General features: G+C 50.5%; 1 protein-coding gene across 1 annotated transcript in view; it reads left to right on the top strand.

Moving 5' to 3' along the window:
* Positions 1 to 15,818, top strand: part of SH3RF3 (SH3 domain containing ring finger 3) — a 385,024-nt gene extending 369,206 nt beyond the window's left edge. Inside the window, exons 9-10 of the mRNA XM_045771844.2 lie at positions 6,650 to 6,984; positions 14,923 to 15,818. Coding sequence (XP_045627800.1) covers positions 6,650 to 6,984; positions 14,923 to 15,091 — 504 coding nt within the window. The 3' untranslated portion in view covers positions 15,092 to 15,818. The remainder of the gene's footprint in view (positions 1 to 6,649; positions 6,985 to 14,922) is intronic.
* The last annotated feature ends 690 nt before the right edge of the window (positions 15,819 to 16,508 follow it).

Here is a 16,508-nt window from a genome sequence, read left to right as displayed (position 1 = left end):
CACATTTGACATAATGACTCAAATAAATACGAGAGTGCACCACAGCCCTGTAACTACTAATAGTGTGGGAGTAATGTCTCTGTGCTTTCCTCAGACAGTCTGCAGATGCTCCCAGGTCACTGAGTACCCACCCATGATCTAAACATGACCCACGACCTGTGACCATCGTCTGCTGCACCTCAGCTCATGCAAACGCACAATGAAAATGTGTGGTCGCGTTTGATCTGTGCTCTCAGAGGTACAGTCCTCAGCCACCCTGCTACTTTGAGCAGAGCACGTCCCGTCCATGGGCACAGTCACTTGGGGATTCTTCAGGCCGAGGTTTTCCCAGACGATCAGAGCTGAGCCTTGCAATCGAGTCTGAGTTGACATACTATGCACCACACTACCCACCATCGGTGGCCCAGCATTCAGTGTGCGCCTGACCAGTGATTTTAAATGTCTCCCTGTGCAAAAAAAGAATTAAGAATCTGTTTGAGAGGAACTATGCCATGGCCACCGTCTTTAACATAGGAAAACAAAGCAGACAACCTGATTTACACAACAACAACAACAACAACGCGGTACTTGCAGGTCACATTTACAGGTTTACTTCATTTTAATGAAATGAATTGTATCCCTGAAAATTTTAATGTCACATTTTATAAATCAAGTTCTATTCCCTTTGGCTTTTTATAATTTCACAGAGAATTTTCCATAATTTTTGGTTGACTCTTAACTGGCAGCGGTTCTTAAGCTTTAAATTTCTTTTCCCTTTTGCCAAGTTTTTACATTAATGTTCTGTAAAACAATTAAGGCCCCTAGGGAGGCCCCTATTTTAATCATAACAGAAAAACTATTTTTTTATTATTTGTATAATGTTTTACAGTTTTCCTATAATGAATGAACACCTTCAGATATCTTTTTTTAAATGTTAGGTCTCCTGATGGTTCTTTTAAAGGAGGGTATAACTTTATTTTAGGGTGTGTGTGTCCATATGTGTTAGTGTGTGTGTGTCCACACATAAATTTTTTTGATGCAACTCATAAGCTCTTCTCTAATGTGATGGTGCTCTGTTTATGTGCTGCGGGAGGCTTCCAGAGCTACATGTGTATCTCGAGAGCCAGAGCTTCTGGAATTACCTCACCTGGTGCCAGCAGTTCTTGGCTTGAGCCTGTTCCTCTGCCTGCTGTGGCCTGCCTTGCTTGCGGAGCCTCTATTCACATATCAGCCCATGCCCCTCGCAGTGCGACTAGGGAGGACGGGCCCCACCTGGGACTGGTAGACAGCTCAGACCCTCAGCCTAGAATCAGCACACCCGTGCAGGCCAACACTCCCAAGCACGGCTTTAAAACCCATGCATGTTCCCTGCGCTGGGCATTTAGTAGGTGCTCAACGAACCAGTGTCCTCGCTTCCTCACCGTCCTGTGAAGCGGGCCCCTTCTCTGCGTTCTCACAGCACTATCTGCAGTCTTCTGAAGTCATTAGCAGTTTGACACGTGACCGTTGGCTTAGAATTGATCCCTTCCTGGGTACTGGATCAGAATCACTTTTTTTGCCCCATTTCAGACCTGCTGAGTTAGAATCTTTGAGGGTGGGGTCAACATTTACACTGTATCCAACTCCCTAGTTGGTTCTTTGTACCTGAAGTTGGAGAGTACCCTGTGTTGGCCTGTGGGGTCTCTCCAAGGCAAGATGAGGGTTAACAGTGGGACACCTGCCTCAGGTGGAAGCGAAGTTATTTTTACTCATATAACAAAAACATCGTGGGAGCTAAGTAGGTGGTGGGTGTTTGGCAAAAAACCTAAAAATAGCACATCATGTAAACACATCATAAAAGCAGCCGCACAATCAAATATTTGTGACATGCGTTCATAGTTTAAAAAGCACTCTTCCTAGTCAAGCAGAGAAAGACAATTATCATGTGGTTTCTCTCATCTATAGAACATAAGAACTAGGAAGATCGGTAGGGGAAGAAAGGGATAAAGAAAGGGGGGTAATCAGAAGGGGGAATGAAGCATGAGAACTATGGACTCTGAGAAACAAACTGAGGGCTTCAGAGGGGAGGGGGGTGGGGGAATGGGATAGGCTGGTGATGGGTAGTAAGGAGGGCACGTATTGCATGGTGCACTGGGTGTTATACACAACTAATGAATCATCGAACTTTACATCAAAAACCAGGGATGTACTGAATGGTGACTAACATAATATAATAAAAAATTATTATAAAAAATAATAAAAAAATAAAATATATTTTTAAAAAAGCACTCTTCCATTTGTCATCTTAACAACTCGGTGTTGTCGGAGCCAGGACTCAGACCTGGGCCTTCATGCCGCTGGCCTCGGCTGCCCCTGTGCTCCTCTCCTGTTCTAGGGGCAGAGGAAGGGGAGGGAGGGAGGCCACATGAGAGGGTTGCCTGCATGGAGCACGGTGAAGGGCTGCACAGAGGAGGAGTACTCCATCACTCATTTTGGGAGAAGACAGAAGATGAGGGCATGTTTCTCTGCAGATGTGCCTTTAACACGCAGGGCTTGTAAGAGGGAGGCATTTTGTTCCCACACGTCAGACTGTTTGGGTTCCCCCCACAAGGCTGAAATGGCTGCACCGTGGCCTGGGGATGGAAAGTGACCCTCCTCCGGAAAGAGAAATGGAGGCCACAGATGAAGGCAGCAGAATGCCGGCAGGAAATGGTGTAGGACAGCGGTGACTCTCCTGGCATATACCTACAACGACCCCGAAATTATAACAGCCTCACAATTCTCTGGGCCTGACCAGGCTCAGGAGAGTCCCTAATTTAGTGCTGTTCCCAGGAGAAACCCAGACAAGTCCATCTTTCTTTTAATAGACTTTTAGTTCAGATTAACCTGAAATTGTGTCCTCTAAAACTTCTTTTTGTCCCATGGTGTTGACCCTAAAATGGATCTGCGAGTCTGTTCCCACCACCCAGGTGCCCTTCAGCAGATTCTTACCGGCATCACCCAGAACAGGGCGACCGCCAGGAGAAGGGCTTGGCACATCTATGTCCTCACTCCATGAATTCTGTGCGGATGGGGATTGCTAGTTCACCAACTTCCACAGCAACTTGTAATACTTAAGGTATTAGAAGAATTCTGTCATGGATGGCAAAGGAGAGGGTTTTCCAGTCGTGATATCAGTGTTTGGCAAAATCAAATTAAGAAAATAATCTGTCCTATTTAATCGTGGGGAACTGAGACAGGAAAATTATCCATCACATTCATGCACCAGTTTCCAAACCACAGCTAAGGCCAAACTTCCCTGCAAACATGCTAAGTGGCCCAGTGGCTCCGTCTTCTCTTCCTCACAGCATGCCCCACCACGGCGTGGCCCGTGGCTCCATCTTCTCTCCCTCACAGCATGCCCCACCACGGCGTGGCCCGTGGCTCCAGGTTTCTGTCCTGAGGTGGCGCCTTGCAAGAGAGCGTTTGTTGATCAAACCTCTCCTCTGCTCTTGAGGCAGAAGAACACCACCATAGGAGCCATAAGCACTGTCATGCTGGCTGACAGCTGGGTCCTGGTCCTTTCCTTTTTTTTTTTTAACCTGCTGGGATGTCACAGGTAGGGCTGTGGTTTCACCCCTGAAACTTCTAAGAGGCAGCTCCCCACCTGCCCTGGGCACGTTCTTGTCCTATCTCCTCCACCTTTATTACATATGAGGAAGAGGCCAGGGACATGGACTCTGAATAGAGATGAGATAATTGGATATAGTAGAGCTTGTCCCAGGGTGACAGGGACAGTCACTGTGAAAATGCTTTCCTACACGGAGCCCCTTTGACTGGGACACTGGCCAGCATCTCTCACGGCAGGCGCTGTCCCACTGGCACGTGCGTCCTGACTCATGGACTGTTAACAGAACCCTCCGCCAGTGGTGCCACTGACAATCCAGCACGGTGGCCTGGAGGGGTTGTCCTGCACTGGGCCCACACACGTGTTTACTGGCAGAGTGTCCAGGCTTCCCGCTCTGTCCTGGAAACCCACTGGCCTGACGCCAGGACTGGTCCGCACCCTCTCCGTGGTCTGTCCCAGCGAGGCCCAGCCCAAGACGGCGGCAGCAAAGGCAGGTGGGCCCACAGCCCCTCAGGAGCTGCAGGTGGTGCCAGGCGGTAGTTCGTCTCCCCTCGGGGCACGGGAAGGGCTGCAGACCCATTGCACACTGTACCTAATTTTATGTCACTATATGTACTTCTGTACATATACAATTAAATTACTTGGACTTGTCTTCAGCTTCACCATCCCACTGGATTGGTAACTGGAATGTGAGCATTTGGTAGCAAGTAGCTTTGGTGATAGTTGGCCTAGCAGTGTCTGGGTGTTCAGTTTGGGTGTCCACCTGGCTCCCTAGCTCTAGTGGGCAGCCTCACCCTTCCGGAGCACCCAGAGAGCCATGAGCCACCAGACACCACCCCTCACACCTGCAGTGTGTCCTCCCACCTCCAGTGCCTCGGGTTACGAGACTGTCATCGTGAGGAGCCAGACACACCCTACCAGCTGCCAGCACCTTTCCATAGCAGTGGCCTGAGGAGCCGCAGCTACTTGGGAGACAAGGATGCCTCTGAGCCAGCTGTGTAGCGCCCCCTCGTGGCCAAACTCGTGAAGCTCTCCCAAGCACTTGGATGTGGAAGCAGAGCAGAGCTGGGCAACTTAGGGGGTTGACCTTCACTGTGTTACCCCACACCCACCTGCTCCCCACCAGCCTGGGGCTCGCCCATGCTAGCAATTCCTCACCAGGGACAGTATCTAGGACATCTACTTCCATTCTTTCTATCAATATCCATGCTAAGAGTAGAGAAAAACATATGGACTTGTTCATACTAAAGTGTTACTGGCTTAGCATAAGGATATGCACATTCCTAGATACGTGCATTTTAAGAATATGTCGGCACCATTTAACCCAACCTCCCCCAGTAGCCTCTAACGATGCAGACAAGAAAGGTGGGAAGAGGAAATATCCCCTCAGCCTGCCTAAGGGTCTGCTCAGCCCTGTGACCAAAGCGTGACTCTTTGATGGCCATTGCTGACTCGGTGGCTATACTTTCAGACTTCCGTGTGCTGCCACTGTCTTAAACCGTGTGCTCATATCCCCCTGCCACCTGATTTCCACTGAACATTAGAAAACTAAACTCTAGGGGTGCCTGGGTGGCTCAGGTGGTTATGCGTCTGCCTTCGGCTCAGATCATGAACTCAGGGTACTGGGATCGAGTCCTGCATCAGGCTCCCTGCTCAGCGGGGAGTCTGCTTGTCCCTCTGCCTCCCCACTGGCTCATGCATGCTCTCTCTCCAGTGCTCTTTCTCTCAAATAAATAAATAAAATCTTTAAAAAAAGAAAAAAGAAAATTCAAGTAAGGTCATAAAAATGGTCAAATCCCAGAGCAAGGGTGTTTTTCTAAAAGCACTTCTGCATGTACACGCTTTCTCTTTGACTCACATACATCGTTCAATGGCAATGCTTCACATGCTTCCTTACGTGCTTCCGTGTGATCAGCACAGAGGGAGGCTGACATGCCCACTCACTGACAGCGATACACAGAATTCCCAGCCACCTGAGGATGCTGCCTGGATCCTCTGGGTCTGTGTCACCACCCCAGCCTGTCTCTCCATTCTTTATCAAGAGTTTGCTCTGAGCCCCCCGCGAGACTAAGGAGAGAAGGTCCTTCAGGGCCAAGGGAGTCCTGAGCAGAGCCTCCGGTGGAGATTCTGTGCGCCTCGGCCCACCGGCAGGTGGCATGGCTTTGCAGAGTGCGGTGGGAGACCTCCGCGAGAACTGTGAGTGAGCTGGGAGCAGGAGAGAGGTCTGCACATCCTAGTGGGGCAGGACATCGATAGCCCCGGGTTGTCAGGGCCAATCCTTCTGATGATGTCGCTGGTTTTGTGTGTGAGGAGCCGTGACATCCCATAACAGCCCTTTCTCTAAAAATAAGGAAGCACCTGCTGGGGAAGAGGTCTTATCAGGATATTTTCCACTGAGGGAATTCGAGGGGAGAGAAGTCGCCCTCACTGGGGAGCTGCCCTTGGCTCTGGGACAGTGGTCCTTCCCGCCTGCAAAGAACTTTCTCAGGGAATATATGTGCTGGACACACACGCACTCATACACACTGCAGGGTTCCTGTGTGGTACAAATAATTCTGTGCAGAAGGAAGTTTGCATACCGTGCTGCCCAGGGTTTCCAAACGAAGATGAGTCCGGGTTTCATGGGCTTTGGTTCTATAAACACAGGCTTTAAAGGAGCTAATCTCAGGAAGCCTGATGTAGAATCATTTCACTCCCCTCTTGGGTAAAAAGAAGCAAATTATGTTGACAGCTGGCTCTTCTGACATGGCAAGTGAAGCTGCCCATCTGGGATGGTCCTGCGATGGCGAGGGGAGTGTGTTGTCGGGAAGGGCCCCCCACGGCACCCTCTCCTGGGAGCAGTGCCTTCTGGCCTGCCACTGGGCCTCCTGGTCTGTTCTGGGCACTTGCACCAGGTTTGGGGAAAGAAAGGAAAACACAAGTTGGAGAAACTTTCAGTCTTAGCTCTGTTTTCTTCCTCTAACCAGCTTTATGAGATTATGTTTAAAGTTTCTAAATAAGATTATACTTCCCTCCCCACTCACTAACAACAAGGGCATTTAGGAGTATTAACCCACTGGATTTCAATTCTATGTGTCTTTCCAGAAAGAGAAGAAGAGTGGGCTGCTGAAGCTTCTCGCTGGGGCATCCACCAAGAAGAAGTCTCGCTCCCCGCCATCCATCTCTCCAACCCACGACCCCCAAGTGGCGGTGGACACCTCACTCCAGGGCGCAGTAGGGCCTGAAGTGTCCTCACTGTCCATCCATGGCAGGGCAGGGTCCTGCCCCATAGAGAGCGAGATGCAGGGGGCCGTGGGGATGGAGCCACTGCACAGAAAGGCGGGCTCCTTGGATCTGAACTTCTCCTCATCCCCCTCCAGGCAAGCACCTCTCTCCATGGCTGCCATCCGTCCCGAGCCCAAGCCTTTGTCCAGGGAGAGGTAAGGGGGAGGGTGGGCTCATGTCCTCTGGCACCTTGGTGTGGGCTGGTCTCTAGACTGGAGCCATTGAGGGAAACAGTGACGACAGGCATGTTCTGCAGATTAAATTTACCAAACGTCCCTCTTACCCACATCTACTCAGCTCCTGAGCTTGGCTGGTGAGCATCAGATAAAACACATTTGGCAATGAAGCGGAGCATATTTCACATTCTGAACCCACCTGGGTCCCGAGTTCGGGATTTGCAAGGGATTCATCAGGACATTTGGCAGAACTGAAGGAGTACTGAGCCCGAAGAACGGGCAACGATGTTAGTGAGGGACTACATCCCCTCAACCCTGTGGGAAACCAATTTGGCTTCAAGGTATATATTCTGTTAGGTTGAACCATACAAAATTGCCCATATTCATTTGTTTTTACCAAAACCAGAAATTTCACAGGTAAGCCTAGAGTTTTACAGAGCAACAAACTGACTCTACCGGGAAGCGGGCCTCTGGTGCTTGAACTTTACAATGGGTCGGAGGCTGGTGTCCTGCTCAGTGGATGGGCCCCTTTGAGGTAGTCCTTCGAGAGCTCAGATAAGGGTTGGAAGGCACTGCAGAGAGAGGGGATGGTGTCAAATTAGGACAGCGGGGAAGTACTTTCCCTTCTAAGTGTCTTCTCATTGGAACACTGCTTAAATAGTAAAAATGTGAACAGGCTCCCGAGAAAGCAATCTTGGTGTTTCTGTCAGAATCCCCTACCACCACCGCCCCAGCCACACTGACTGATGGCCAGCTCTTTCCCATGTCCCCTGGTGCCTGAAGCCTGAGAAGGCCACCACTGTCCTGAGCACCCACTAAACTCCGGTGCTAAGGCAGGGTGAGCTGAATTTCCGTCTAGATGGGGGATGATACACCTTTTCTGTCAAGGCCCAGATTGGGCCTCACAGACGTCGTAGTCATAAGGTCCCAGTCGCAATTACTCAGCTCTGCCGTGACAGCGTGAAGGCAGCCATAGATAATACAGAAACGATGGGGGTGGGTATTCCGGTAAAACTCCACTTATGGACACTGAAATTTAAATTTCATGTGATTTTCTTATATGAAATAGTCTTATTTTGATTTGGTTTTCAACCATTTAAAAAAGTAACAGTATTCTTAGGTCTCGGACCACACAAATCAGCCACAGGCTGTTTTGCCAAGACATATCCAGACGATGGGCTTTAGGGCTGGCCCGATGCTGTGGTGCTGAGATCCAAGGCCACAGAGAGGACGATCTTTCCAGGCGGTGGAGGGACAGCGTCAGCTTGTCACGGATTTCTGATAAACAGCTATAGTGTAAGTCCGCATTTACTCCTGCATTTAGAATGATAGCTAGCATTTTTGGAGTGATATTCGGACACTCGACAACCAGTATGAGTCCAGCCATAAACACCTGGAACAGCCATGCTGTGCGCGCAGCTTACCATCTCTGCCATTGTTCCAAGTGTCTAGTGTGTGTTACCTCAGTCCTTACAAGAACCCTACGGATTCAGTCACCCATCTTACAGATGAGAAAACAGAGGTTATTGAAAGGCGAAGTCACTTGCTCCAGATCACATGGCAAGTTAGCAGCCAAGCCAGGGATTGAACTGAGGGCTTTCCGACCACAGAGCCTGGGCTCTGAACCATGTTGAGGAGCATGGTCAGCAGTCGCCCTAATGTACAGTTTGCCCACCAAGGGACCTGGGTGTCTCTGCCCTTTAAACAGTATGCACCATGTCATAGCCCTGCCAGGATATCAGCATATGCTTCTGGGTCCTCCTCGGTTGATCACCACCCCTGTCTGTCCGAGATACACCGGCTGTTCAGACTCATTCCGTACAGGACCCATTACCATGAGGTGCCTCCCCTACAGCAAATCACCAGGCCCTGAGGAGACTTACTGCACCACACACATACCACACACAGGCACACACACATGCACACCCCCAAACACACACACCACACACACACACCATACACCTGATACCACACCACACATACATACCACATACATGCACACACATACCCCCAAACACGCACACCACACACCTGATACCACACCACACACATGAACACACATACCCCCAAATACATACCACATACACGCATACACAACCTCCCAAACATACACCACACACACACACCACACACATATACACGTACCACACGTACCTCACACAAATACCACACACACACACCACACACACACACATACACGTACCACACATACCTCACACAAATACCACACACACACCACACACACACACACACACGTACCACACATACCTCACACAAATACCACACACACACACACACACCACACACACACATACACGTACCACACATACCTCACACAAATACCACACACACACACCACACACACACACATACACGTACCACACATACCTCACACAAATACCACACACACACACCACACACACAAATACACGTACCATACGTACCTCACACAAATACCACACACACACACCACACACACACATACACGTACCACACATACCTCACACAAATACCACACACACACCACACACACACATACACGTACCACACGTACCTCACACAAATACCACACGCACACACCACACACACACACATACACGTACCACACATACCTCACACAAATACCACACACACACCACACACACACACACACACGTACCACACATACCTCACACAAATACCACACACACACACACACCACACACACACATACATGTACCACACATACCTCACACAAATACCACACACACACACACACCACACACATATACACGTACCATACATACCTCACACAAATACCACACACACACCACACACACACATACACGTACCACATGTACCTCACACAAATACCACACACACACACCACACACACACAAACACGTACCACACATACCTCACACAAATACCACACACACACACCACACACACACATACACGTACCATACATACTTCACACAAATACCACACACACACACCACACACACACACATACACGTACCACACATACCTCACACAAATACCACACACACACACCACACACACATACACGTACCACACATACCTTACACAAATACCACACACACACCACACACACACATACACGTACCACACATACCTCACACAAATACCACACACACACACACTTTCTCTTCCTCTACTTCCCTCCAGGGAGCCTCCTCCAACTTTGTGTAGCTCTTTCATGTCAGAACCTTCTTCCTTCCACAAGACCAACCCCCAGCTGCCTGTGATTTCTGAATGTGGTTCCCAGTCCCTTTGCCTCAGGTCACAAAGTGGTGACTCCTGAGAATGACAGACCTAGATATTTCAAAGCCGCTCTCATATCTCCCCTAGGCTTCTATTCTCTTCAGATCCCTCGACTTCCAGACTCCTTCATAAAAGGTCTTAAAACACCCTATTCTAAAAAATCATGGGAGTCTATGATTAACTAGAAAGTTCAGAGAATTACTCTCATTCTGTGAATATTCCATCTAATCAGGGCTTATTGTACCCGGAGACTCTTGGCACCCTGCTTGTCCCCAGCACGCTGTGCAGCTCATTAGTGATGAGAGTTTTCAAAATACAGCCTGAAACCAAACTACTGCCTAATGAGCCCCCAAATGCCCCCTTCCCTCACCCTGTGCAGCCTATAGGCTGCCTCGTGTCCTGGGGAGCCCCAGCAGGTTGGAGCGAGGGTTTAACAATGGAAAGGCTCAGTATCTGGGCTGGGGTAGCTCCAGAAAGCACTTGGCCTAGGGCCCTGCAGGCTCGCGAATAAAACTTAGCTCGCAGCTGGAGGGGAGCATCTGTAAAAAGCCTCCCTGCTGCAGAGGCCTGGGCACTCTGTCTGCAGGCCACAGATCTGCAGAGAGCCTGCTGTGTGCAAGGCCACTTTGCAGGTTCAAAGGTGGGAGAAAAGCAAAGGGCAGCTGGGGCTCAGATTTGAGGAGGTTCCCACCACCAGCATGCTGAGGAGGGGGCCTCTCTCACCCTGAGCGGAGCAGCTGGGCTGTGGTTGCTGCATGTCTGGGGTGTCTCCTTTGTACAGGCTCCCTCGGATCTCTCCATTTCCCTCCTAAGGATTTGGGAGGCCCCGGGGAGCTGCTCTCCAAACTGCTCACAGAGGAAGGAAGTTTGGGCTGGAGGGAGACCACCCAGTGGAGAGAACCATGAAGAGCTCCCCCCAGGCCCACTGGGCCAGGCCTGCAAGTCAGCTCACTAGAGGCAGGCCCAGCTCGCAGGATACCTGTAGGAGCCAAACGCATAGACCTAAGGTGTAAACCAGAGTGCCCATTCATAACCCTTCCTCGGGAACCTAATCTTTGGGCCATCTGGATATATTAAGCCCTATGGACAGTGTATGCAGAGAGCCACATTTCTGAAAGGTACTTGGGGAACACATAAGAGCAGTGTAGTTATGGGATCCAGTAACACTGTCTAATACCCCGTCTCCCTGGCAGGGAAATGCCGACCCTGGGAGGTACGACGGAGTTCTTGGACCAGCCGTCCCACCACCCGTCCTCTGGATGCCTGCCTCCGGGTTCTCTGACACTCGGGGAGGTTGCAGAGTGGTGGCTCTGAGAAATAGGCGCTGACCACTTATCCGCCAGTTCACCCAAATAGGTGTCTTCATTTCTTTGAGCCCCCGTTCCCCCATCTACAAAGCGGGGATATACCTGATAGTTATAATATTTGTAAAACACATAGATCGATACTTGGGAAGTTATGAATGCATGACAAAGAACAGTAGTCCTATATGAAATGATGTGTGTAATGGTATGAAGTGGTGTGACATCTAGAACGGAGTGATGGTGCCTCCAGTCCTGACTGGCGCCCCGACCCCGCGGTTGACTGGCAACGTCGTTTTTCCCACAGGTTCACACACTCGATGTATCCGTCCTCACCTCTTACCAGCCTGTGAGTTGTTTGGTTTTGTTAGGATTTAAAAGCTTTTTGGCTTTGATCTATTATGTGCCATGGTAGGCAGAGTAACAGCTTCCCAAAGATGTCTATGCCCTGATCCCCAACACCATGACTTTGTGGCCTCACATGGTCTCAAGGAATGAAGGTTGCAGGCGCAGTAAAGGTTGCTGACCAGCTGACTCTAAAATTGAGAGATTATCCTGGATTATCTGGGCGGGCCCGGTGTGACCACAGCGTCCTCGTGAGTAAAAAAGGAAGGCAGCAGAGAGGGTCAAGGTGATGCAGTGTGAGGACTCGAGGGGCCCTTGCTGGCTTTGAAGATGCAGGAAGGAGCATCCAGCCAGGAATGTAGGCAGCTTCTAGGAGCTGCAGAATACAGGGGGTGCATCCCCTAGAGCCTCTAGAAGGAATGCATCCTGTGAGACTATATTGGATGTCTGACTTAGAGAACTGTGAGTAACAAAGTTGTGCTGAATTATGCCACTGAGTTTGCGGAAATCTGTTACAGCAGCAATAAGCAACTAAGACATGTGTTGGTATTAGAGTTTAGTGTTCAGGAGACAGACATACGCTTATTTCCAAGTTCCTAGAGGGACCCTGCTCTGCGATGACCACATTCTACCCGCCTGGGGACCACACGTCCTCAACAGCACTGAAGCAACTGCTCTGAAGAGCCTGCCACTCAGAGAGCCCCCCGTGACCCCCGTTGTTGGGAGGGGAGCAGGTGACCAGGAGGAGGACACGCCATACCTCACATGTAAAGCAAATTGCAATGGGCAGTGGGAGGAATCCGTTCTGATTTTGAGCCTTCTGATGTCCTGAGTTTTATGTCTGAAAACGATCTGTGGTTGACATAACCTTAGCTCAGCCCTGGGAAGTCTCTTCTGAGTTGTGACACCACAGTCATAACACGGGAGTAGCTGCTGTCCTTAACTGTTCACTTGGCTCTTCGCGTCTAGAACAGGGAGTATCAATTACTTTCATGCAGCAGGAAAAATAGCTCAGAGTCTTGGAATGATCTGGACAGGAACGGTAAACGCTCGACTCTTGTACAGAAGGCCCACATCATCCATCTGGGCTCATTAAATCGCTGAATTGCTCAGAAGCACCAAATTATTTTTTTTCTAGCAAATTACATTTTCAGAGTTGCTTGCTGCTTCACATCTGGTAGTTGAAGCAAAAGCCAAAACTTGTGTTTGAAGCCTGGGAAATCATGTCACTCTTTGCCTTTTCTTCCTCAGGGAAGAGAAGGAGGCAGGGCTTTGGAGAAGAGGTGGAGGATGGCAGAGAGCCACAGGCAGGGCCAGCACTGGTCTCTGCCGTCACGCACACAGCCTGGGTGCCGGACATGTGGGAACCGTGTGGCCTGTGACACGCTGGCTGATCTCACAGATCTCACAGACACAGAGCCCATCTGTCCATGGGGAGTAGCTGCAGGCAGCCATTTGCAGCGATTCTGGGCTGGGAGGAAGGAGAGAGGCATACTATCCTTTCTGTCCTCCTTTATACCCCAAAAGTGCATGTCTGAGGCCCAGGGACAGCAGTGAGAACTGGCTCAACGCTCCCACACCTGCAGCCGTTCCAAAGCACTTAGCTTGCCCAGCTGGCCCTGCTCCCTCAGCAATAGGAGCCCTGCTTGCCTGCCAAGGTGGCCTCAGGAGCCACCTTGCTCTCTGCCCCCTACTCTCACAACCTGGAACAAGCTGGGACCAGGCACTTCCCAGAGTGGGGCCTGGGTCTTCTCTGCCTGTGCATCATCCCCCAGCCTCCAGAGTACCAACCCCGGCTGCCCCAAACCATGGGTTCCCTGTCCTGACCCCAATGGGCCAATGCCCCAGGCCCTTTGCACAGGTGGCTGAAGAATAAAGACTTGCTCAGCACTTTCACTTTGACAGACAGCAGCAAGCAAACATTTGTCCATAGAACTTGTTAAAAATCCACACTCCTGGACCCATCCACAGAGATTCATCAGTAGGTCCAGGATAGAGCCAGGCGTCTGACCCAGGGGTCGTGAAGACTACAGCCACACTTTAAGAAATGCTGATGTAGGATCTCCTTTGTTTTATAATGCCTTGGTTTCTCCCAAACCAGAACATACAGGTCAGAGGCTCCACATAGAGAGCCCCTTGACAGTCCTCAGGAAAGCCGGCTGCTGGGACACCAGGATGATCTCCTTCAGGGGCCATTTGTGTAGCTGTGGCTGGTGGGGGAGGCAGGACCCTGGGGACAGGCCTTCACAGACAGCAGCCCAAGGAAGACTGAGGATAAAGGAACATCCCCCCTTCTCGCCCCAGCCTGTGGGCCAGGACCACAGCCCAGGCACTGCCAGGGAGGAGAGAGCAGCAGGACAGTGCTTCCCGGGGCTGGCCCCTCTAATCCAGGTCAAGCCTGGCGCCTCTAAGGCCCAGCATCACCAACCCTCCAGTACATGGCTCCTCCCCTGGCTCATTTCCTATTCATGGGTGACCCAGTCCTTGAAGGCTATGGGTCATTCTGCTCCTGGGCCATTAGTCTGGCTGACATTCCTCTCCTGTGGCCCATGGCAGACAGCAGGAGCTGAAGTGTACACCCTGGGCTGGGAAGAGGGGCCGTTTGCTGGGTGGGTGCTCTGCAGCTGTGGGTCTGGCCACACGCACCGCCCAGCCTCCACACCCACAGAGGCAGCTGCCCTCTTCCAGCCGCTCCTCCCCAGGGGAGGCCAGGGTCTGAGATGCGCTGGAGGGACGGACTGCAGTCAGGCAGCAACGTTCCAGCTGCATAGATCAGGGTCCAAAAGGATGCCATGGGAAAATTATTTTTTTAATTTTAATAAACAATGAAATGGTTGTATAAAAATTAAAATCAAAGTAGAAATTTTTTAAAGTAGGGGAAGTAGCCCCAAATTATAATAATTTACACCGAATGGAAATGGAAAAGAAGAGCGAAGAGCCGGCCCCAGAGGTCATCCTCCAGCCTAGGGTCAGGCTCACCCAATGTGGTGTCTGTTTCCCGCAGGTACCGTGTCGTGGTCTCATATCCTCCCCAGAGCGAGGCGGAAATTGAGCTGAAGGAAGGCGACATCGTCTTTGTGCACAAGAAGCGTGAGGACGGCTGGTACAAGGGGACCCTGCAGAGGAACGGCCGCACTGGTCTCTTCCCAGGCAGCTTTGTGGAGAGCTTCTGAGGACGCGCTCCCCACACCCTGCTCCCCACACCCTGCTCCCCAGGCACACGAAGGCTCCCCCGGATCCCCAGGGGGCAAGGAGAGGAAGTCAAGGCCGCAGAGGGTCCCAGGCCCCTTTCGAGGCTCCTGGCAAGGCTCCCCTGGACGGGGATGGGAGCCGGGGGAGGTGGAGGTCGTGCCTTCGCCCACAACCCCCCACCAAGAGCGCACCCTGCCGTTGTTCTCCGACAAAATGCTTCCCTCTGCGCAAACTGTAAAGAAGGATCTTTGAGAAGAGAAGCTGCTGATGCGGGTTGATTTGCTCTGCAACGGACCGCTAGGCGGTAGCATTCTTGTTTGCTGCACACGCAAGCCTGGAAGAGGGGGAAGGGCCACAGGGCTTGGGTGGCGGGCACAGGGCCCAGGGCGTTGGCAGAGTGTCTTTACAGGCCTCCCTGGGCTTCTTGGAGGGGGTCCAGATTGCTCCATCACCTCTCTATATACCTCAGTCACCTGCCACCTGGCCACTCAGCAAGGGTGTTCCCGGCCCAGGGCCTTCGCCGGGTCCCCAGAGTCCCTGGGGCAGCCCAGCACGCAGCTCCTGTTGGAGGCACGAGATCGCACTTGGCTTTGTTTCCTACCCATGTTCTAAGCCACACGTTTTGTTTTGCCGCCACTGTCCCTTTGCATTGCTTCTTTCTAACAACATCTTTTTAAAGTAAAGCTGTTAGACTTTCTATATTTCTAATAGGTCATACATTGCCTATTTTTCATACATCTGGTGCTGCCTTTTTGTAAAACCAGTAATGACTTGGTTGAGCTTGAAAGAAAGAAATGTCTGAGCTGATATCAAGTGGGCAGAATTTTTATACGTACCATGTGAATTTTGGAAAACTCTAAAAAGCCCACATACTCAACATCAGTGTTGGCCACTGCTCCGTGGAGAAGAGGGAATCCATTTAAGTGGTTGGAGGGAGTTTGGAAAAAGCCAATTTCTTTAAACCCTTACCAAAGCCCCATGCTATGTCTAGACAGTGATAATTATTATTCAAGAACTGAAACCATTTCAAGGAAGCGTCACTATAATTGCGTTTTGTGTGGCAATAAAAGGAACAGGAAGGTCAACCCCAGCCTAGAAAGGCAGAATTTTCCTTTTATTGCTTTAGAGAAAATTATTACAATTAGCATTATCAAAATATGATTTCTCAGTACTGAAACATGCAGTTTTTAACCAGAGTTCAGATTTACCACCTTGTGACGGTTTTCTTTTTTTCTTTTTTTTAAATAAATGTTTCCCTATCAGGCAGTACAAGTGTTGGTCTAGAGACTGGAAGTATAATGAGGAGAAAAGGGATTTGAGGCATTGCTGCAAACTTGCAGAACCCAAGGGAACCGGGAGGAGAGAGAGGAGGAGGGGCACCTTTGATCCTGGGACCTT

The sequence above is a fragment of the Ursus americanus genome, chromosome 7, assembly GCF_024610735.1.
Source record: "Ursus americanus isolate L20-20 chromosome 7, mUrsAme1.1.p, whole genome shotgun sequence".
Taxonomy (NCBI): Eukaryota; Metazoa; Chordata; class Mammalia; order Carnivora; family Ursidae; genus Ursus; species Ursus americanus.
This window is presented reverse-complemented; position numbering and strand designations above follow the sequence as displayed.